The sequence below is a fragment of the Trachymyrmex septentrionalis genome, unplaced genomic scaffold (assembly GCF_001594115.1).
Source record: "Trachymyrmex septentrionalis isolate Tsep2-gDNA-1 unplaced genomic scaffold, Tsep1.0 scaffold80, whole genome shotgun sequence".
In the NCBI taxonomy this organism is placed as follows: Eukaryota; Metazoa; Arthropoda; class Insecta; order Hymenoptera; family Formicidae; genus Trachymyrmex; species Trachymyrmex septentrionalis.
This window is the reverse complement of record NW_017305988.1, coordinates 3,093,431-3,118,332: the sequence shown is the minus strand read 5'-3', so window position 1 is coordinate 3,118,332 and position 24,902 is coordinate 3,093,431. Positions and strand designations below refer to the sequence as shown.

Genomic DNA, 24,902 nt, shown 5'->3' with positions numbered 1-24,902 from the left:
ATATATATATATATATATACACACGTATATATATGTATATATTACAAAATATATTTTAAATATAATACATAAATATAGTTTAAAAACATGCAACATACACAAATTATAGATTTATCTTATTTATGTACTCTGAATTGCTTGTATAAGATAAGACATGTTTGTACTTTATGTGACTTATTAATCGAATTAATAGAATATATTTAAAAAATTTAAATTAGAAACATAAATTATACACATTTCAGATAACAATATCAATTGCTTAGATAAAAGCTGTATCAAATCCAAAGATATTGTAAAGCTCCTATCAAATAGAACTCCACTTTTAAAGTAAATAGATTTTGGACTTGATTTACTTCTGCATATTCCTCAAGTACACACACACACACACACACACACACACACACACACACACACACACACACACACACCTTGGAAATTAAAAATCTTGAATATCTTACTTATTTTTGATTAAAAAATGTTTCAGATGAAAATGAAACGGGGATTTCAAGGGGGACGTATTTTGTGCATGTTGTTTTTTATTTTTTTAAGTTGAGGTCAAACATATAAAGGTCATTACCATTTTTAAAAATGGATTATATGATTATTTTTCTGTAACGTGATTCCTTTAATTATTTTGCACATAAAAGTATTAAAGTAGAGATATAAAAAGAATGAAGTTTACAAGGTATCTTATACTTTATTCTGGCATATATTGACATGAAATGTCAAATATCTCGTAAATTATTATCTTTTTTATAATTGTACCTTAATACTTTTATGAATAGAATAAAAGTTGAGATGAATTAACTGATGTGACAAACATATACTTAAAGAAAAGCAACTGTGCAATTTGCAATATGCAAATAAGATAATCGGATCCTGCATAGTTTAACTGATCTTTGAAACTTTTTCTAATTTTTTCAGTTAACTGTTAAAAGTTGAAAACTGATAAGAGTTGAAAACTAATAAATTTAAAAAAGGAAACATTTTTCAACATAAAAAAATATAAAACTATTACAAATAGGTACATGAATGTAGTGAAGATTTTAAGAAAAAGTAGGTTATATTTTTTATCTTTTAAAATATTTTTTACAAAAAGTTGGGAAACGTATACTTAAATCATTCATGTGTATCTGACATGATTTAAGTAGAATACGAATCCTTTTTTCGTAAAAAGATAGAAAAAAAAAAAGATAAAGTGATTCTATATTACTTTTATAGGTTTATAAATTTATTAACTTATTTATTGACATGTTAGAATATATAAAAAACTGTTTTCTAAAGTGACTTATTTGTTTATTTACTGAGAATTCCAGGTTCAAACTTTGACTGAGGCAGTATTTTTCGCAATTTATTTACAAATATAAGATTTCATAACATTAAATAAATTAACATTTAATTTTTAATTTTTATTAAAATGTTTACTAGCTTTAAAAATTGCTTGTCAATTTTAATTACTACTCTGATTCTGCTCATAATTGCGTTTGAAGACCGAAAAAAATTTTGGCGTGCAGTTTACGGAATCAGATATGTACATAAATTTACATAAAAATATTTAAACACTAGGATTTGCTTCGAGACATCCTATATATTCATTTTTTAAATAGCAATTATGTGTTTTCTTTACATCAATTTATCTCGTCATTCTGTATATAAAAATATTATGATATGATTATCGAAAAATTAGTTTACGATATATCGCATATCAAAATGTGCCAAAATGAAGTATAAAATATTTCGTGAACTATTGATTTTATATTTTTAACTTAATATGCAGAATAATTAGAGGAATCATATTAACTAATTAAAAAATCACATAATTCCATAGAAAAAATGGAATAATGCGATAGTCTTCACATCTTCAAAAATTAACTTTTTTTCGAAAATTGATTTTATTATTTGCATTCTTTTTCTTTCCCTCTTTAAACTGTACTTTTCGAAACGTTTTTCCGTACTTTCCACGTTTTTCGAGGTATTTGTTTGTAGTTAATGGGATATCTTATATATGTATATATTGATTTAAATATGCATTCGAAAGTTAGTTTTTTTTTACAAAAATTAATAATTATAATATGTGTATAATGGAAAAAATAGTAATTTCTATTTTAATTATCAGTATGGTGATTATGATGAAATTTCATATCGCCCTGGAATGCTTGCCAGTGAGGACTTGCTTCCACAAAGAGTTATAGATCAATATCAAATGACTCCAGAAATGTGGGAGGATAGGATAAAAATTTGGTACGCCGATCATCGTGGCATGTCTCGAGACGAAGCAGAAATGGAATATCTTAAGATTGCTCAGGATCTCGATATGTATGGTGTGAACTATTTTCCTATTAGTGTAGGTATATAATGTAATTTATATTAACTAATATCTTTCGTAAATGTTCACTTTAGAGAAAACCCCTGTGATGATCTTGATCTTGATATATGTTGTCAAGGACACTCTTCTGAGCAACTTCCAAAAGGTTTTACCTTATTATTTATTAAAAAGATACAAACCGGAAAGATTCAATTTTATTTAATCTAAATATCGCTTTATGAGCATATTTACATACCTATGGTTAAATCTATGTGAAATTTTATTTTGCTTTGTGAAATATAGTGCGTGAACGCACTGGATTTCGTCTCTTTCTCTTACGGAGGTGGGGGGAGAGAACTCCATTACCAAAAAATAAGTTTGAGTTGAACCTCGCTTTGCGTGGGAAGTTGCAAACTCATGTAGTACCTTGCTTCGCTGAATACACACATTATATGTATGTGTATAGAGCTAGTGAGTCCCCAGGGGGGGGGGGAGACTTTAATAAAAAAAAAAACTAATTTAACTTTGGTTTTACAATTTTCAACACGAAGCAAAGTTTCAAGTTGGATTTACAATTGTTAATTTTTGACGTGAAGGAAGGTTCAACCCAAACTTGTGTGTCTAATTTTTTGATAGTGGAGTCGCCGGGCGCGGAACACATTTTTAAAAATTGCATATTTACGCACTTTAAATGTAAAGCAAGGTTCCACATGGGTTTATAACTTTCCATGTAACTTTCCAAAAATATGTATTGTATTACTATTCAAACTATTAGAGAGAATAATTAACTTAATTTTTTAATAATATAGTTAAAAAAACCATAGTTAAAAAACTTTTTAGAGAGCACTTAAGAGAGTATTCTTGACACATATGTTGTATATGACTATACAACATATGTCAAAGTCAAGAACATCAGAGATGTGTGTGTGTGTGTGTGTGTGTGTGTGTGTATGTCTCCCCTAAAGTAAACATTTACCAATATTTTGTATATCCTTAAATATTTTGATATCTTAAAAAATCTATTAATATAAATTTTCTTGTTTTATATCATAGAATAAGAAGGAAACAGATCTTTGGCTTGGAGTTACAGCATTGGGATTGAATATTTATGAAAAGGAAAATAAATTGGCACCGAAGACAACGTTTACATGGTCGGAAATTCGTCATATTAGTTTCGACGATAAGAAGTTCATAATCAAGCCTGTAGAGAAAACATCACCAAACTTCATGTTCTTCTCGCAGAAAACTCGCATGAACAAACTGGTAAAAAAACAATCAGATGTTGGCAGCTGGGTGAGGGGTTTAATAGCTTTAAAGTTGAACGAACATAATAGTGATACAGCTGCTCATGTATTATTTGTTAAGATCCTAGATCTATGTATTGGCAATCACGATCTATTTATGAGGAGACGCAAACCGGATTCCATGGAAGTTCAACAAATGAAAGCACAAGCCAAGGAAGAAAAATCCAGGTAAGTAAACGTATCTACCTTCATAAAACGATTTGTTTTTATCACAAATTCTGTGTTTATATATTCAAAAAGATGTCTAATGACTTCATTGTCTACATAACTAACAAGGAAAGGCCCTCAACTTGGAAATTTAAAAATTATGAAATTCTGACAATACATAAAGGATACTCTGACAAGTAACGAACAATTCTTTTTGCTATCCGAATTCATCCTAAAGAGATAATGATGAAGGGAAAGACCTTCATCATTCCGTTCTGCTATAATGTAGACATGATATCATATTTTATTAACATGCCTGGACTGTATTCGAGTTTTAAGAAACGTTGGATTAATAATATCAATATCATAATTAGCGAAATATATCATTAGCTCTTATGTCATGGCTGAATCTTATTCGCAAATAAGATTACGATTAAATAAGGGTGATTTTCTTGCAAGTAAAAAATCGATTTATGTATATTCCGAGAGCTCCTGAATTAGCAGATAATTTGCAGTCTTGAGATTAATTATTTTCTGATTTTCTAACATAATTTTTTCTTACGTGCCGGACGCCAGAAATGACTTTCCTGCTAAAGGGTTCTAGCTCAAAATTAAAGGATTGTATATTTTTGTATCACATTAATACTGGAGCCATTTTTATTAATGAAATTGTAGATATAATGCTATTTTCTATGACTTATCTTTTAAGTGTAAATTAGTTTTTGCGAGTTTTGAGGATAAGGGATGGAGCTCAAAAATTGAAACTGCACTAATTTAAAAGCTCATAAAAAATTGCTAATTCTGAGCTATTCATCTTTTATTTCCGTATAGCTGGACAGAGAGTCATCTCACTGGATGATTTTTTAAATAAAAATTATGATATTTCAACATAATTTTTATCACAAATTTCTACTTAATTTAAAAAGCTGACTCAGAAATCTGTCCTGTATAATGTCTTCTTAGATCAAGGTCGCTGATGAAATGTATAACTTTTTAAAAATAATTACATTACCATAATTTCTCCGTAATCTTCTTTTAAACGATGAAAATAATCACAAAAATAATGTGTGAATAAGTATATTAAATTGCAAAGGCATATACTTTAAATGGAATTAACCTGTCGGTTGTATATTTGTAAGTATTACAATCGAAGTCCAGATATTTTTTTAACAGACCGAAGATTGTTATATATTATCGAGTACATTATATTTAAGGAAATAAAATGTATGATAATGATTTAATTTAATGATTAATTTAAATTATATTTTTATCAATATTTGATCATCTGAATCTTTTAAAAATATCTATGACATTACATGTAGGAGGCAAATTGAAAGAAATAAATTAGCACGAGAAAAACAATTAAGAGAGGCAGCGGAAAGAGAAAAGGCTGCAATGGAACAGCGACTTCTACAATATCAGGAGGAGATACGATTGGCAAATGAAGCTCTTGTAAGAAACTAATGACACAGAAAAATATAGAAATAAACATATAAAAATATAAATTAAATGTATACATAGAAAATGTACGTATTTAATTATTTAATTTTATGTTTTATAGAGAAGATCTGAAGAGACGGCAGATCTTTTAGCTGAGAAAAGCCGTGTAGCAGAAGAAGAAGCAATGCTTTTAAGTCAGAAAGCATCGGAAGCTGAACAAGAAATCACGCGTATACGATTGAATAATATGAAGACTGAAGAAGAAAAAGTCCATTTGGAACGGAAAACTAGAGAAGCTGAATTATTAACTGAAAGACTAGTTCAAGAATCGGAACGTAGAGCTGCTGAAGCAGAAAAATTAAAGGACGAATTATTACGTGCAAGAATTGCTGAGAAAGAAGCTAAGGAAAAATTATTAGAGTTCCTGAGTAGAAATGCCTATACCTCTACCATAACTGTAAGTACACCGTTAACATTGATTCATAAACAGTGCAATTAGAAATATTTATATCAGACTTGTCCAAAACTCAGTTCGTGAACCAGAGTTTTTTCTCCGCCCTCTCAGTGAGCGCCGTAGTAGAAAACAGATGAGACAATTTGAAGGATACACAGTAGAATCAAATTTAGAACCCAAATTTGATTGGTTAGCTGATTGCTCTGGATTGCCGTTATGCGCGTTGTCTCATTTTCCTATCATGGAGCAAATTGGAATGGATTCCGATAGGAATTATTCAATTATTCCATAAATTTCTATTGTGTTGTCTACTGAAAATAAAATAATTCCGATCGGAATGTTCCATGATAGGTAAACTCTGTCTTCTTCCACCATGAGCAAGACGAAGCGTAAATAACAAAGGATAAACGCCAGTGCTCTGTCTAATTCAGGTCTGTCCAAACGTCGTTGCAATATGCAACGTTGCAACTATAGACATAATAAGAATAGACCGAACGTGTCCTCTACTTCAGTGGGAAGATAGGTAAAAAAAAGACAGAGAGCAAGATATTTACACTAACCACACTTTATTCCTCCCCTCCCCCCCCCTCGCCCCTTCCTAGTCAGAAAGAGAAAGCTACACGGCATCCCAGAGAGAATCAAGGAAGAGTGGAGTGGATTCCGCCGTTCGTTGGAGTGAGTACGAGATGTAGTGATGGTGGAAGCATGATGGAACATACGGTGCTGCACACACTAGTATTGTACCGCACTAGTATTGTGTGTATGTACATATACGTACATGCATACATGCACATTTGAAGTTGAGCTATAAATGGCGGAATCAGAGAAGAGAAACGCTATCCGCTTCACTCTCCCTTAATTCTCTCTGCGGCATCCATTGTCCGTCCTTTTCTATCTAGTCTTCACGTTTCTCATACTCGGACTGTGTTCGGTTTGCATGTTCACACGCTTTAAGCATTTATAAGCATTGCTTACATTGTTCGCTTTGGCGGTGTAAGCACTCAAAGATGCGTTCATGACGTCATCCGTGACGTCATACTGGTGCTCACAAATGCTTATTTCATCGAGGTAGGGCAGCAAAAGCGTGAGCGCAAATAAGCGCTTATTGGCCAAAATAAACGTGAGCATGTTCGATTGGATTGCATACATATTTTAACGCTCTCGTAATATACTTGTATATGACGTTTACAAACGTTTCCCGATTTTATGCTAATAAAAAAAGGATTTTGTTCACCAACAAGGAATTGAATGTTTAAATTTTTACCAAAAAATAGAAAAAAGAATTAGCATTAACAGATAAAGTTCTAGTTGATTTAGAAGATGCACAGACTGGGAATATATACACGATATCTCTAACTCCCGATGAAATACCACGACTCGAATGCACCTTTGATGGAAGGAAATAAAAGAGAGTTATAAGACAAAAAAGTTACATTGAAAAAAATTTACAAAATTATAATGGCTTAGTTTACATCGTGCACTTGATACGAGTACTAACTAGTAACTTTCGTTGAATTATCTTAATTTCATACATGAGATGTGTATTTAATTAATTATTTTGATGCATATTGTATTAATTTAAGTTTATTGTATTAATTAAGTACAACATTCTTTGAATAACATCGCTGAAACTAAAATAATTTAATAGAAAGTTACTAATTAGTATGTGTCAAATGCACGATGTAAACTAAGCCATTATAATTTTGTAAATTTTTTTCAATGTAACTTTTTTGTTATTTGTTTAAATAGTACCAATGGGACATTTGCTTACAGTAAATAAATATTTATTTTAAGAAATAATACTTAAATCATTACTTTTTATTGAATAAATTTTTATTCGCTATAAGAGCAAATGTCTCATTAATATTATTTTAAACAGATATTTATCAAAATTTCATAAGTTTTTATTTTTAATATATAAGAAATGAATTACTTACGGTCAATTATAATCAATGATAATCATCAATTACGTGTTCAAGCTTAACGCTTAATAGTCAAAATGTACGACTTCACTTATTTAATATGACTACTAACAAACCAAATTGAGCACCAAAAAACAACACTTAAGCATAAGCGTTTACGTGTGAGCGTGAAAACCGAACGTAAGCTCGGTCTATTCTTATTATGTCTATGGTTGCAACACATTCCAACAATATTGCTGCAAATTTTTGTGCTATATGAGAACATCCATATTTTTTATATCAGACACGGTAGTATCTCATTGCTAAGACAAGTGCAACATGTCATGGCTCATGGTTAGACCGATCGTGTACTTTTACGCGAGCCGGCGAGATGAGGATGACCGAGATTATTAGATTTCAATAAGGGCTGAACCGATCGAATTCTTGTATTCTTAGACCCAGTTCCACAACTCACGGTTAATCCTTAACCGAGGTTCAACTTATTCATTGTCTCTTTCCAATTTTAGAATTGGTAAGAGATGAGAAACAAATTGAACCTCGGTTAAGAGTTAACCGTGAGTTGTGAAACTGGGCTTTAGGGTCTTTTTCATCAATCTCGATTAAGTTAACCGATGATTACATGGGACTCCTTTATGCCCATTTCTAACATAGATTAACATAGATTAACTTTAATCTCGGTCCAACTTACTCTTCATCTTTTTCTAATCTTCTGAACTAGAAAAAGACGAAGAGTAAGTTGAACCGATTAAAATTAATCTACATTGGTGGAAACGGGCATCAATTTTACAACTCATGGTTAACTTTTAATCGAGGTTTTAACTTATTTTAAGTAATACTTAGTGAATCATTACATCCTTGTTATTTGCCTATAAACAAGAATGAAACGAGTCACTGTGTTACACAGGCTGTGTTCGCTCTGACGTTTATAACGGTTTAAGCGTCGTTTCATCCTTCTTTAGTAAATATTAAACAGGGACAATTGATACTTACAAGCGCTGTAAACAGCAAAGCGAACGTAACCACAATGTCTGATTGTTGCTGGAAAAATATCCGGAAAAAATAAATTTTATGATTGGATCCCATTGGATGCATTAGGTGCATCAGTGACTCTTGTACCTGTTTGATCTATATTTTTATATCTAATAGAATATGCAATCAAATGCAAGAACTCATTAGACGTTTAAACCGTCGTTCTTGATGTACCTGATTGTATTCTTATAAGTTTCAATGCTATATCTCGAACCATCCAGAAGTTATTTAGATACTGCCCTGAACTTTGGTGGATACTGTATATGGACGTTTCAGACTCAACGCACCTAACGGCAGATTCTTCAAGTCATTTTAAGATAAAAATTCTAATCCCAAAATATCGGAACTCTTTGTATATACATATACTGTATACAGAGTGTCCCAGAATGACCACTAAATATTTCGTGTGCTGGTAGAGCGAACTAAACTGAATTGAAAAGTCCTTTATCATTTTGCAATTTTCGCAATAGTTAATAAGCTATTAATTACTAAAAATTGCCAAATATTGGTGTTCATTAATTTTTTATTGAAGCACTATCAACTTCACAGAAAAACACATGACAAATATTGTTTATTTTTTTCTCATAGAGCTCTAAAAATTTTTTCAGAATTTTTTATCAATTTTTTAGTATTGCATTTTCTTATTAGTAATTATTTTTTTGACCAATATGAGAAAATGCGGTACTGAAAAATTCTGAAAAAATGTTCAGAATTCTGAGAAGAAAATAAACAGTTTTTGTCACTTGCTGTTTTTTTTGTAAAATTGATAATAATTGAGTAAATAATTAATGAAAACCAATATTTGGTGATTTTTAGTAATTAATATCTTATTAACTATAATTGCAAAAATTGCAAAATAATAAAGGACTTTTCAACTTAGTTTATTTACTTACTTATTCAGTTTATTTATTTACTTATTCATAAAACTTATGAATCGTTTATTTAATTTGTTGACAGCCTGTGCCAAATTTATTTCCGTCTACGCAAGTGCTTCCGTCAGATCTACAAGCAGATCTTCAGACTCTACAATTAGAACCTTTACACGCAGAACCTCTACCACCTGATTTAACATCCTATGATCTTATTAGCGATGGAGATGTTGATCAACTTTCATTAGAGATTGAAAGGGAAAGGAGCGATTATTTAGAGAAAAGTAAGCATTTACAGGAACAACTGCGAGAATTACGTTCCGAAATTGAAGGTTTAAAAGTTGGTGATAAACAGTGTGAATTGGATCACTTGCATGAGGAACAAGTTCGACTCGGCGAAAATAAATACAGTACTCTAAAAAAAGTGAAATCCGGATCCACTAAAGCTAGAGTCGCCTTCTTTGAGGAGTTGTAATTATTGAGAAAAAAATGAATTTACTAATAGACGCGTATTAATATGATATTAGTAAAATTCATTTGACACTGAAAAAGTAAGATCCTATAAATATGTATGCGAGCGCGTATGCAAAGAATAGAGTGGATATCCACTTAATCTAATTGAGAAATGAAATATCTTGTAATAATATACTTGAGTATTCTATGTAGAATATTGAATCAGACATTGAACTAGATTTATTAACAAATTTGAAATTCTTTTTTACAAAATGTCCGTTGAAATTCTATACAGATATTGTATATAGGAAATCATAGACCTGTTGTTCGCTATATTAAAATTTTTGCTTTCGGCAAATTCAAATATATACGCCAACTTCAAATATCTATTTTATTTTAAGTACAAGTTTCTTAAATAGCGCTCATTAATTATATAGCACTATTCCTAATAAAAAAATTGAGTTAAAAAGTTCTGAATCATTTTTTTCCTACAATGATCAATGAAGCAATTATTTCCGAATAAAGTTAATCCAATCGGGACCGTCTTTTGGATATCACACGTGAGTGAATCGCGTGCTTAATATTGTGCATAAATGTTCTGCCGTCTCGTTACGTTGTCTTCATCGTTTATATTCTCAATCATAATGGTGTGAAAAAATTTCTTTTGCATTAAAAATCATATTTTTTCTATCAGAAATATCTTTCGAGAAAATTTCGATAAGAAATAACTCTCTCTGTACATTATAAAAAAAGACTCTATTGTACCAAATTAAAACTTAATTTGTATTATTTTTACAAGAATATGTGCTCCTCGAAACAAAAACTATTATAGCAAATTATATAAAATCCAAGTGACACTATCTTTAGTGTACCAAACAAAAAAAAATAAAACCCAAGTGATATTATCTTTATTATTTATTTAACTAATGATACGTGTATCGTTTGTATAAAAAATTTCTTATCAACAACTGATGCCAAGTTAAACCTTACACTTTTTCCAATCAAAGTAGTAGTAATTATTTAATTCTTTTTCAAAACATATTGTATCACAAATTGCGTAATCTTATTCAATGCAAGTGTTTTCACAAAGAATTAAAAAAGTACAGTATAAAATAAAATTTTAATTAAATAAAAAAATTTTTTTATGTAATATATTTGGCTGCTTAATCTTGAAATATAATATAATAAATTATGAAAAAGAAAAAACTTAACTAAACTTTTTATTCAAATTAAATTCATTATTATTTTTAAATTGTTTTCATTATTTTCTTTATTCGATCTAACAGTGCCAAATATTTTACATAAAAAAATTTTTCTATTAAAAATTTTTTTATTTTATAAGGTCTGTTCTTTTTTACTGAACTTTTATACCAGTTTATCTTTCTCTCCAGGAAGAAAGAAGAGGAAAAAAGATGAACTAGTGCAAAAGTTGAGCCAAAAAGAACAGGCTTATACCACTGAAGAGATATTATTAAAGACCGTCAACCTTGGGCAAATTTTCGGCGGTATAAAAAGGGCCTGGAGGTAATTGAACAACGATATTACCGACAATTGATATAAATTTGCTATTATTAACATAAATATTTGGTTCATACATTATTAAATTCATGATTTTTTATTACATAAATGTTTCATAAATAAATATGCATACTTACTAAAGCTATAATATTCTATATATTGCAGAAAAATTACAATTTTTTTCTCTGCAGTTATCATCTCTGTTGATAATCAAACTTTGATGATAGCACTGAAATCATAATTGAAAAGAAAAATCGAGTTCTAAATGCATAAATATGTCCACTAAACTAATAAATCATAAAATTAGTACAATATTTTCAGTTTTTAACTCTTAATTACTTCAATATTCACAAGAACGCCAACTCCCATAAGGATATCGGTCTTTAATAGTATCTCGTCAGTGCTTATACTGTTAAGCCGGGAGCACATAGAAAAACGTAAGACCGTAAGGATAAATCCACACAAACTTGTATAGCCACATAAACGTATGCGTAAAGAAAATTATCCAATCACATCTTACGTGTAATTTTGTAAGACAAATGCGATTGGATAATTTTCTTTATGCATATGTTTATACGACTATGCAAGTTTGTGTGGATAAATCATAAGACGTAATCAGTAAGGATATCGTAAGATTGAATTCGCTATTGGCCTTACCGTAATTGGGCAATTCACTTACTGATTACGTTTTTCGGCCTTACATTTTTGAATGTGCTATGGGCTTTACCAGAGAGAAACCTGAGAGAGGACATAACGGCCCCAAAACCTGTAACCGCAAAATGCTGCCACGCACTACTGCCCTCTAACAAAGTGGATGTAAACTACATGGCAACGTTCACTTTTCTTATGTCTCCGGCATACCAGCTCAATGTTTGTCGCGCGCGACATCCAATGAATGTACAGCTTTACCGATATTTTTATTCTAATGGATCTTGCACACCACGCGTTGCGCGACACGCGATACACGACGCGCGACATCCAGGTTGCCTTCACTCGAGTTCATCTATGTATCATTTTATTCTTGTTGTTCACTAAATGTTAAACGAGGATAAATAATACACGGATGCACCCAGGTAAACACAGCCCAATAAGCATATATATAATTTTTCCAGTAGAGGTTGTAAAATGTTTTGTTACATATATCAAGGTTATAGTATGTAAGGTGTAGCGGTTGCTATATATAATGAAATGTCGGTAAAGGAGGAAACTCACTAAGGAGACTAGACTTGAAGCTGTTTGGTCAGTCGTGACGTTTCGTCTCGGTCCCACACTACTAGACTCATCAGTAAGGCGATGTAGTGGGAACCTGCCTGAAGACGCTCTGGAGGTTTAGGTGGCTATACTATTAAAGCAAGTTCGCGTAACTGAGGTACTTTCGCGAATTTCATCTTAGACCTCTGGTGGCGGTTGCCACAAAGGTAATCAATCTTGAAGGTGCAGCCACAATAGAAGAAATAAGGAATTAGAAATAAGGAATAAGGTTTTCGACCTATCAGATATTGAATACACTGAAATACACGGTTTCTGATAGGTTGAAATTCGTATTTCTTATTCCTAATTCCTTATTCCTTCTATTGTGGCCGCACCATTAAATTTCTTCACACACCAGCAACACTAGCGTGAAGTGAAGTCGCGAAGTAATTAATGAAACCAACATGGTGATATTTCTAACCTAAATGACGATTTGCATAATTTTTTACTACTATTCAACAGTTTGACAGTATGTAATATTGATATTTTATGTTCAAAAAGTAAGATGAAGTAAATGAAACATTTATAATCCGTAAAATGACAACGGCTTTCTGAATAATAATAAGTAATAAAGGACATGTAAGCCAACACCTAGCATTGACTTTCATCTTGCTTATTTATTATTATTAATATTATTACTATTATTTTTATTTAATTTATATTGGGTGCTTTCTCCATTTAGTCAGTTGAATTTGGACCCAAGTCAATACACACAAATCTTCTATTTTTCATGGTATTCTGATTGTATCAACTGAACGACACTTCTATTAATTTGTGTCACTAAATAGAAAGTATTCAATAATTATTAATATTTACTTTACGAATGTTGAATAATTGTGTTCAATAATTATAATTGCAGATGTAACATAAGATTATTCATTTGAGGCTATTGCAAATTAATTATAAAAATAATAGCCTTTCTGTGGAAAGCAGCAATTTAGTTATTTTCTGCTTGAACGACTCATTAACAAATATGTCTGGAAAAGGGAAGCAGAGTTCTAAGAAAGCTGTCATTAAAATACGTGAATCTGGAAAAACTGCACAATCTTCAACAATGAATTCTGATGCAAGCTCGGAAGTACCCGAGCCAACAACTTCTCAATTTCTTCTAAAGACAGTCGATAATAGTCGACATCTGCCAAGATATACTAGTATCTTAAAGCGTACAGCAGAAGAAGGTGTTGTAATGGATGATCTTGATACACTACAATTAGAGCTTGAGACACTCTTGTCAGCAGTTGTTGTACGGCATCGTACACTTCAAGATGAGATTGCCAGCTTGTTTTCTGCAGAAGAACGTAAAGACAGAAGATCAAAGAGCAGTAAGAGTCTCTCTCTACTTGACAAGAAGATACGTGAGGAGAAATTTAAACCAAAGGAGATTAACACTAAGAGTCAGTCACCTTTACATACAAAACTCTTTAAGCAGAAGACAGTAGGAAGTTCAACCAGTCAGGTAATACCAACTTTACATGAAATGTCAAGAATCGAAGGATCTAAGTCTGATGTACCAAAATTGCTCTTACCGAAAAATGATACACCCAACAAATTTTGGGCATCAGTGGATTCCTATTGCACTGATATCATGCCTGATGATATTAAATTATTGGAAGAATTAATTGCTACGCATGGGGACATAAATGAATTCAAGAAGATTTCTCCCTTAGGCCGTCATTATAGCTTAATGTGGGCACACAACGATTTATTGCAAGAAGAAGATGCAGCCAACTCAAACAGAGAGAAGAAGAAGAATCGCACAGATATGTCACACTTGATATCTAAAGGTGATAAAAAAACTAATAGTATTGCAGGACCTCTTACTCAGAGATTGGTTTCTGCACTTTTGGAAGAGAATGTATATGTTGCAAATAATAACATGGAGAACAAATTATTCCGAGATGGAGATCCACCCGTTTTGAGAGATCTAACTATCCAGAATTCCATGAATCTGGAGTTACGAATGCATAAAGAATTGGTCGAGCAAGGTATATTGGAACCCGATGTGCAAAAAAAACATCAAGAGGATGACGAGATTCTTGCAGAAATTAAAAGATGTCAACAAGAACTTGTTGTATTATCTAATCATAATGTTACGGAACTGAAGAGATTATTAAATCTGGCCCAGGAAGAGAGCAAGAGGCAAGCATTGAAACGGAAAATTAACGTTGCAGATAATGACGTGATAGAACATTATAAGAAATTGTCCATGGCGAAACAGAGAAAAGTACCATTGACGAGAAAGGATCATGAGAAAGCATGGGCATGTCTTCGAGAAAGGGAAAATCTTTTAGAACAATTAAATATTACTAAATAGTTTAAAGATATGTTTTAAATTGTGTGATTGTTGTAAAAAAATATTTATTGGGATCTTTGATATAATGGTCGTAATAATATTATGAATCATGAATTTCTTATACCAAGAAGTATATAGATTGAACAAGGTTTATATGGAGAAATCAATGCATAATTATATTATGATAAAAATTAATTTGTGCAACGTAAACATAGTTTAGAATCCAATAATGTAATAGTCTGTATATACTGAATTTGAACATATATTTTTCTTTGGCATAATGTTACAAGATTAAATTTACTTGAAATACTGAAAAAAACTCCAAGTTTGAACAATTTGATGTAAATATAAGAGAATCCTTTTTCCGAAAAATTTATTTAAACTGTAAATTAATTTGATATTATATACAACATTTGATTGTTTCTCTTCCCTCTACTGTTGCCATTATGCGCAATAATATACCTTGTATCCTTCCACCACCATATGTACCATTTCCAGGGTTAATAAGTAACGCGATACTTGTAACGGGGCATATTGTTATAGTTACCGTTACAATTCTGCTTCTTTTCGGTAACAAAAGAGTAAAGACGCGCGTTATATTTCCTTATGAGTAATGTTAACGCAATTAATAATAAGATTGGAATTAAGATCGTTTTATATGAATACATCATCTAAATACGAGAAATGCCACTTAACAATCAAAGTTAAGATGTTGAACTAATATATATATGTATTCTTATTTTAAATGAATTTATTTCAAAAATTGATTGTGTCTGCCACGTTGCTTTTGCAGCGAGATAAAAATTTTCACCTCATCTTGTGAATCGTTACACAAAACGCGACAAAGTCTTATTTATTGGCAAAGTCTATCATTATTAGATGATTTGATGGCGATGCTTCGATAATAAAAATTAAATAATCTACCGTATAAATATTTCAGTTAAAAAGATCTTTATTTAATCACGAAATCATAACATTTCTAATAAGTCTGTCTTGCACTATCATTGTATTTTATAAATGAAACATAAATATTAAAAATAAAAAAAGAAAAGGAATAATCTAAGGAGTCAAATTGGATCTCGATGCATGTTTCATATTATAAATTGATTGCACAAAAAAAGGATGTTTCCTTCAATTTGAGCATTTAAAATATTTTTGTTTTCAATAATGATAAAAATTAAAACAGAAAAATTGTTTCGGAGTAATATTATCATATCAATATATTTTTTTATACTTATTATTTTACGAGATTTCAAGATCATTTCTAGGTGAAATTTTTCACATTATAGTACTAAATAACATTACCAAGTTATAAATAACATACAAGTACTAAATAAAATTATCAACAAATCAATATAGTTTAAGAGATATTTTATATTTTATTTTAGCATTCTATTTGTCAAAATATATTAGAATATATAGTATAAAATATTTTATGAACTAATAATTTTTCGATAATTCTACTTTGATACTTTCATGTGCAAAATAATAAAAGGAATTATATTGTGTTAAAAAAAATATTTTATTAAAAAAGTCAAAGTGCTCTTGAAATCTCATAAAATAATAAGCATGCAAAAATATATTGCCTATGATAATATTTCTCTTTGAAACAAAAAATTTTTTCGTTTAGTATTTTATCGTAATATTATTATAAAAATATTAAAAATAAAAATATTTTAAATGCTTCAGTTGAAGCAAAAACACTGTATAATAATATAAAATAAACGCTATGCAATTAAATGGTACACATTTTAACCTCTAATCAAACCATCTTCAATGCGCTAATAAAAAATTGTAATAAAAGAACACAAGTTAATCGTCATATTAGAGTACATTCTACTTGACGCTTGCAACGCTCATGGAATTATTTCATTTTAGTCGTTTATCAAATGTCAAACGAGGACAAATAATGCTCTCGAGAGTGTGAGCGCTAAATAAAACGCACTCCTAATGAAAAATATAAATAAGACACACTACGCAAAAAAAATTAAAGGACATCACATCTATTTTATCCTCCAAAAATATGCAATATTCGAGAGAGTGTAACATCGTAAAAAAATGATCATAACAAGATTTTAAATGAAATCTCTATTTTTTTCGAGATCGGTAATCTAGAGACACGGTAATGTTTTAACGCTAAGAAAAACGAAGTGTCGTACTGATATTACCGAAAAAATCATACATAACGCTCAAGAAATCGTATAACGTTCGCAACGAAACGCAAATTAAAGGTAAAAAAAAACAAAAAATATAAATAAAAGGTAATAAATAAAGATGAGGTAGTAAATATAAATTAAAGGTAATTATTTCTTGAATTTATAATTCATGAAAATAAAATGTCTTCGAACACAGAGAATCGGCAGAGAAGGAAATAATAAAAAAAACACAAGAATTCATGATTTCACGACAAAGATGTTTATTCGGTATTACTGTACAGTTTTTTTTTTCTCGTCAAGAATAATTTCAATAACGTGCGTATATGACGGCATAACAATGATGAATTCTTCGGATGACAAAAAAATCAAAAAGATCGAAAATGTACTATGTCACATAGGACACTCTAACACAGTATGTACGTGCGTATATAGGTTTGCGGGGTGAGACTGTCGCTTTCTTTTTAACGTAATTTTAACTTTCAATGTCTTATTCATTCGTTATACTGAAATTCATTATTTCATAACAATGTGAGTTATACGCTACATGAGACAATAGGCCATGAAATTATTATAAACAAGCTGAAGACTTGGATGGAATTACGGTGGTTCATACAAAGATGTGTTATTTCTTCTTCACCGTTGTGTCGCACCGTTGCATCCTACCGAATCATGAAAAATCCGAGCTTCTCTAATGATTTCATGGCATCCCGCGCAACCAGAGACAGTCGTCGTCTTTACCATACAGCTAGACGATGCTGCCTTGGCAGTGACGCACTAAAACTATATCAGCAATATCTTATGCAGATATCGTGGTTTAAAAGGCGAATAGAAGCAAAAAAGCCATCATAAGACAAAATAGACCCATGGCTTCAGATAAAGCGAAGCCCAAGATAGCGTATGAGAATAGTTGTTGCTTCAAGGAAGGATTCCTGGCATAACCAATGATCAGTGAACCAAATACAGATCCAATTCCAGCACCTGGAATAGCAAATCATTGAATAAATGCAGAATAAACAATGTCTCCCATGACAAAGTCAAAAATTTTATTGAGATGATATCAATATTTGTGTAAATATACTGGCACGTATTTAGAACGCGCTTAACACGATGTTAGCACGCTAACATATTATAATTTACATTGTATACTATAGAATTTTAGAGATGAAAGGGCGCTTTTATCGATAAAAGTGCGTTCTGAATACGGGCCACTATATATACATTATATTATAGTGTATATATATCACTATCTATATACACGCATATTACTAATGAAATATCAGAATAACATAAGTCGAATAAGTAAATATATTTTCCTATATCATATGCAGTAAATAAGATCACGTTATAACTTCACTTCTATGAGAAGGGATATGTTTCAGGAAACAGGATTCAAAGGGCAAATAGTATAAGGAACGCTATCATTAAGCAAAAGAGGCCCATTGCTTCAGATAGCGCAAATCCAAGAATAGCATAGTTGAAAACTTGCTGTTTCAGGGAGGGATTACGTGCATAACCAATAATTAAGGCTGAGAAAACCAAACCAACACCGATTCCTATAATATATAATTTTTTTAAATATAAATAACAAAATATATATACACAATTCAATAAATTTCTATTCTATTAATTGTTTGCAATCTATTAAAAAGAGATTTAGGTTGGTATTCATAGTCGACTCTTATATTTAAGGAAATTCTCATCTTAAGGAGGTTCTCGCGCTATTTCCCAATCAATAAATAGTTTGGACACAATATTTGTAAAATTATGTAAAACAATTAAAATAATAATATAAAAACGTTATCAATAATGTCTAACTTGCTAATGTACATAATCATACTCATTATGTTATTAAATATTTAAAAAATGACAAAATAAACGTTATAAGATGCTCATTTAACATTAGTATAAATAGCAGAAAACATAATACGAACATGATATTTATTTATTATTATTACACCTTAAATATAATAAATTAAATATAATCTGAATTAAAAATGTACAAATTAACAATTATAAATATATTATAAATTTATTATATTTTTACTTATTACCTTAAATTACTATATTAAAGTACATTACATAACCACAGACGCATCGTCCATTTGACAAATATTCTTGATTTTCTTCATTAGAAAATATAAATTTCTCTCAAACAGTACAGTCAATTTAGATGAAACTTTACCTGAACAAACGTAGAATATTTTGTTTGCTTTGTAATTATAACCATTTTTTAAATTTCTGTCTTATGTGGAAAGATCTCAATTTAAGAGAAAATATTTACAGAATAAGGTTATACATTTACTTATAATGTTCTATTGTAAAATTCTATAAAGTTAGAATTAAATATCTTGAAACGGGACGGCAAAAGTCAATGAAATTTTTTCCTAAATATCGTTGATATGATTAAATAATGATAAAATGTATTACATTTATATTATGGACTTGTCTTATATTTCATCAAATGCGAGAACCTCTTTAAGTAGGTATAAGTCTTATGATGTCATAAGTCAATCAGAGGACTGTATTACCATCTTGAGATTACTTAGGTTTATCTTAAAATAAGAACGGATTATAAGTGCCTTAATTTTTAAAATTATATTTGGAAGAAAATTAAATTCTAATTCAAGGATTCTTATTAATAAAAAAAAAATTAATTGGACGTATTATTAAGAATATTCGACGATATACAGTAAGTATTAAAAAATTAGTATTGATAAATAAATATGCCTCATTGCTATATTTATTACTACACAAATTTTGCTACTATTACTATATTTTTTATTATCTTTTATACCGTTATTGCCAAATTACATTAATAGTTGATAATTATATAAATTTTGCACATACGTACCAGATCCTGCTACTCCCACAGTAGCAGCACCAGCGCCAATAAATTTCGCAGCAGAATCAATGTCACGACTGACTGTAGAAGTTTGGAAGCTACGTACAATAGGTAACTGCGCCAAAGCAGAGTCAGATATTAATTTACATTTATATATATTCATAATAGAATAATTTTGAACAAGTTTGTTTTATAATTCTAGTACGTTCAAAAGTGTAGAAACACACCTATATAAAATATATACTTGAATATACAACACAGCCTTTATTTTACTATATACACTGTAAAAAATAAAATGTTAATTTTAACTTAAAGATATATAGTGGACTTCCTGAGATATGCAAAAATGTTAAAATAAACATTTTGTCAATTTTAACATTTTTACATATCTCAGGAAGTCCACTATATATCTTTAACTTAAAATTAACATTTTATTTTTTACAGTGTATAATTTAAAGATTAATAGAAAATATAATCAATACATTTAATTTAATAATCAATTAATTTATTAATAGCCGATTGAAATATTTCAATAAAATATCAGAAGTAGAAAATCTGTTTTTTTTTTAATATATACATATATACTTATGATAAATTCACGTAGACACAATCAGTGCATACTAGTGTACATTATTAAAGCAGTCGTACAGACAATGATGTAAAGATATATATTAATGATTATAAACATAGGAATTGATTAAATCGTAAAATCCTCGACACTTTATTGTGCTGTTTAATAAAATATGTATTTTATAATTCAAAGTGTTTGTATTTCACTTTTACATACTCTTAAATTAAATAATTGAAAAACAACTTTAATATGCATCTATAATAGTGTATGCAACTAAATTTGCTAATACTGAATGCAAAATATCTAACAATCGTAACTTATACAAATATTCCAATGTTATTAAATTTTTTGCAAATTAGTATTTAATTCTATATAATTCTAAAGTGTTTATATTTAATCCATAAATTCAATATATAATTATTATACAACTTGGCAATCAATCTTGATCACTAATGTCTACTTCTATTAAAATAGATAAAATTTATGATCTCGATTTAATACTCTTCATCCTTTTCTAATTGTCAAAGAAATAAAAAGTAAGTTTACCAAGATTAAAATTAATCTATATTGATAGAAATAGGTATAAGATAATCAACAATAGTAAGCTATACATATATTCTTTCTTACTTTTGTATAACAAGATATAAAATTTTAAAATTATTAATGTCGAGCTGTAAAACTTAATCTCAAACAGCAATACTAGTCACTTATGTAACCTTGATCTCAAAAAGTTATGCAATGTACAAAGAGAAAAAAAGAACACTCACCAAACTGACGGGTGTCTGAATTTGATTCTGCTGTAAGTATTGACTATGGTTGATGACGGCACTGCTTAGTGGCCGCAGATAGGTCTTGGTACCAGAGACCAGCTGTAGCCAGGATAAAAAGAAAAAAAAAGGTAAGAAACGCTATGCAAGCACAGTGGAGATTATTACATAATACACGCAGAAACTTTCGTCGTGAAATTGTGGCTGAATCTCTTTTCCTCTTATTCTCTTTTTACTCACGGTAGATTTGGCGACAGGCGCGATGAATCGGCTGCAGGCGTACATGATGACGTTTCCTGTAGTGTGGTGTCTCGCGAAATGCAATCTAAGGTACCTGGAAATAGGTACGAAAATACCTACGGTTACGAGATCAGCAGTAAGTACGACCTTTGTGGTGTGTGAAACTGGCCGCAGAGACGATCGCACGCGCCGTACAATTGTGAACTTGTCCGCTGTCGAGCGCTGAATATTACGTAACGCACAATCCGTTGTATGTATGTACTCTGCGATTGTGCCGAACAAATTTCTCGCGAATAAGTTTTCAAAGTCGGAGCACACCTTGGGCAAACTTAAGGCAAATTTCAGACACGCGAATACCGTACGTTGCTCAATCTCGACGACGAAAGCCGGGCACGGAGCGGTAAACTTGTACACTTTACGATAGAAAATGGCCGCACGCGCTCTCACTCGCTCTCCTCCCTTTTGCGCTTCTCTCTCTCTCTCTCTCACTCTCTCTCTCGTTCTATCTCCACACAATTGACCGAACAAATAAAATATGAACAATTGAAACTTATATTGAATTAATTAGCATTCTTGATAAATGACATGACAAAATGTATATACAAGGGGCGAACTTTTTCCATACAATACGATGTTAGAATTGTTAAACGAACTATATAGACCATCATAAGATTTTTACTGACCTGCAGCAGACGGCCACACTTACCAAAGAACAAGTGTCGTGTTGGCCTGTGTCGGTCGAAGAGATAGTAGATTCGAACCTTGGAATGTTAAATCTCGAGTATGAGTGGAAGCGAGCGTATATGAAACGCCTGAAGGAGGGGAAAAGTTATCTCGATCGCAGCTACCGACGAAACAAATCGACTTCCGTGCTATGACCTATTCGCTGTTTCCCTACGTACCCTGACTACGTTTATCGACCAACGACCAACCAGACCAGACCAACCAGACTAGACCAACCACGAGTTTAACTTAACCATGGTATTATAAGAAAAGATGAAACGTTTCAGCGGATGCGCAGTAGGAAATTAAATTTGAAATCAAATTTGATTGGCTGTTTCAGCGAGTCACAGAAAGGTTGCAACGCTTTTTTCCAATGGGTTTTAGAATATAGTTTGCTCACCGAGTGATTGGTTCTTAAACCATAAATATACTATTTTCCATCGAGGATTCGAACCGAGTTAAAATGCAAAAATTAACCACCTACAGTCGAGCATTCCCTTGTTAGGCCGGACCTACAATAAGTGTTAAATCTTATGCCGTAAAAAATTGACCAATTACAGTCGATGGAGAATAAATGATTGTGATTCGTCCATTCTTTATGGCTTGAGGCTTAAAAATCTATTGTACATCCAGACTTACACCATATTCATAGTCAGGCCTTATATTTAAAGCTTCCTTAAATTTATTTTCAAATACTCTACTAATTATTTCATTGGCTGAGCATCTAAAGATAAATTTAAGAAAATCTTAAGTACAAGGTCTGATTATAAATAACAGGCATTACAGTCAAATAATAGAGAAATGCTCGATTATAGTTAGTTGATTCTTACATTCTGACCCAGTTCACACCCACAAAAACTGGAAACTAGGCCAATGAAAAGTACTAGACAGTAACAGGGAATAAAAGATTTTAACCTATCAGCAAACATCTTCTAGTACACGTGGTTTCTGATAGGTTGAAATTTATTATTTCCTGTTTCCATTGTCTGTGTTTCTTATTGGATTTGTTCACATCGCATGCTCTAACATGCTACATCCTTCAACCGTAACTTCTATTTACTCAACGCGCTTGTTAAAGTGAAATCACACAGTGTGGAAAACGGTTGCGGAATAGAGAATGTGTCATAGACACATGACAATAATCAGCGTTATTCTGCGTTATTTCGAATAGCGCTAATTGGTTATTTGAATGACGCATTCTCGATTCCGCAATCTTTTTTCGCACTGTGTGATTTCACTTTAAGAATAAGTAGGAGCTATGGTAGGAACATGTGAAGTATGTACGCGAACAAATCTATTATGTTTCCAGCTTTAAGAATAGTTTCATCAACACGAGTTAAATTTATCCGTCGATTAATTTCATCACCAGAATAACCAACAGCAAGACTTAAAAATCTGTTTTTCTAACTTATTCTTGTTCGTAATTGTAAAAAAAAATATTGTGTGGAGATAATAAATAAGGGGCTCCACACAATAAAATAAACAGGAAAAAAAAACAGGAAACAGAGAATTAGAATTTTAACATATACAGAAACTGTGTATTCCACAATATATGATTTCTGATAAATTGAAATTCTTATTCTCTGCTCTCTGTTTCCTGTTTTTTTTATTGTGCACAGCCCCTAAAATATTAAAATGTAAATATATTTGACTATTTTTTACAAATACATACTTTTGAAATTAGATTAGAGATGAGTTTTCAATTTAGCAGTTAGCAATACTCAAAGTTAATCGGCGGATAAAGTAATTGGGATTGATAAAATCTGGTCCTAAGCCTTGTATCCATGGTATAAGGTTTTTATTGCGCACAATGGCGAAAAAGTACTAAAACACCCAATCAGAAATGTGTCAAAATTTAGCGCTAAATTCAAACGCATGTTGGTAAAAATACATACATAACAAATGTAAAAACAAAATTAAAATTTGGAAAAATACAAAAGCTTTTTTAAATAAATAAAATAATGGAGTATAAAATAGAATGTTAATAAAATTAATAATAATAATCTTAATAAGTGTAATAATGTTAATAAGTATTTGTGCGTCCTTTTTTTCAAAGTTAACGATTTGTAAAATTTGAGAACCGTCTTATTGTATCTCTCGATACAATTTAAAAAAAAATTGTATAGATTCCTAAAGAATCGAGAAATAAAAAAATTGATTTTTTAAAAGGAAAAAGAATCGATTCTCTTGATCCAAGAATCGCCATCACTAGTGTGTGCAGGGGGCTTATTAAGGTGAAATCATACAGTGCGGAATAGGACTGCGGAATAGAGAATGCGCCATCGAAACAACCACTCAGCGCTATTCCTCATTTGATGCTGCGGAATCCTTTTCTACACTTTTTCATCACGCCAGTTTTGTGTGCTATGTTCACACGATGTGGAAAAATGATAATAAATGCGTTAAAGCAGTTTAAAAAATTGTTATGAAATTGTAAATATTAATTGTAAAACATTAAATATTGCAACAGTGATAATTGTGTTTACAATTTGAAAAATTATATTTTATTTTAATAAGCAAATTATTAACATTAAGTTAGTAGTTTTTAAATTATATTTATGCTGGATACATTTTTGATGCATCATGTGAATAGCACTTAAATTTTGTGTGATAGACAA

The 24,902-nt window shown here is 30.7% G+C and overlaps 3 protein-coding genes across 12 annotated transcripts in view; 2 read left to right on the top strand and 1 right to left on the bottom strand.

The window, feature by feature from the left end:
• Positions 1 to 10,192, top strand: part of LOC108754741 (merlin) — an 11,401-nt gene extending 1,209 nt beyond the window's left edge. For 3 of the 6 annotated variants that reach the window (XM_018497287.1, XM_018497282.1, XM_018497283.1), the window contains exons 5-9: positions 2,117 to 2,344; positions 3,359 to 3,777; positions 5,079 to 5,208; positions 5,318 to 5,653; positions 9,559 to 10,192. In XM_018497287.1, coding sequence (XP_018352789.1) covers positions 2,117 to 2,344; positions 3,359 to 3,777; positions 5,079 to 5,208; positions 5,318 to 5,653; positions 9,559 to 9,945 — 1,500 coding nt within the window. In that variant the 3' untranslated portion in view covers positions 9,946 to 10,192. The remainder of the gene's footprint in view (positions 1 to 2,116; positions 2,345 to 3,358; positions 3,778 to 5,078; positions 5,209 to 5,317; positions 5,654 to 9,558) is intronic. The other 3 variants (XM_018497284.1, XM_018497286.1, XM_018497285.1) reach the window with 2 other exon arrangements.
• A 2,482-nt stretch (positions 10,193 to 12,674) lies between these two features.
• LOC108754742 (transcriptional adapter 3-B) lies at positions 12,675 to 15,021 on the top strand. 3 transcript variants are annotated; one of them, XM_018497290.1, is made up of 2 exons: positions 12,675 to 12,859; positions 13,552 to 15,021. In XM_018497290.1, the coding sequence occupies exon 2, from the start codon at positions 13,666 to 13,668 to the stop codon at positions 15,004 to 15,006; it is 1,341 nt and encodes a 446-aa protein (XP_018352792.1). In that variant the 5' UTR covers positions 12,675 to 12,859; positions 13,552 to 13,665; the 3' UTR covers positions 15,007 to 15,021. The 3 variants fall into 3 exon arrangements, with proteins under 3 accessions (XP_018352792.1, XP_018352791.1, XP_018352790.1); XM_018497289.1 differs by lacking the exon at positions 12,675 to 12,859 and adding an exon at positions 12,875 to 13,161; XM_018497288.1 differs by lacking the exon at positions 12,675 to 12,859 and adding an exon at positions 12,875 to 13,271.
• Positions 15,022 to 17,607: 2,586 nt separating this feature from the next.
• LOC108754803 (ATP synthase lipid-binding protein, mitochondrial) lies at positions 17,608 to 22,523 on the bottom strand. 3 transcript variants are annotated; one of them, XM_018497408.1, is made up of 5 exons: positions 22,464 to 22,523; positions 21,562 to 21,655; positions 21,322 to 21,423; positions 19,993 to 20,098; positions 17,608 to 18,119 (listed from the first exon to the last, which is right to left on the bottom strand). In XM_018497408.1, exons 2-5 carry the CDS (start codon positions 21,604 to 21,606, stop codon positions 17,956 to 17,958), a joined length of 417 nt encoding a protein of 138 aa, XP_018352910.1. In that variant the 5' UTR covers positions 21,607 to 21,655; positions 22,464 to 22,523; the 3' UTR covers positions 17,608 to 17,955. The 3 variants fall into 3 exon arrangements, with proteins under 3 accessions (XP_018352910.1, XP_018352909.1, XP_018352908.1); XM_018497407.1 differs by lacking the exon at positions 22,464 to 22,523 and adding an exon at positions 22,245 to 22,457; XM_018497406.1 differs by lacking the exon at positions 22,464 to 22,523 and adding an exon at positions 22,268 to 22,457.
• Between the last annotated feature and the right edge of the window lie 2,379 nt (positions 22,524 to 24,902).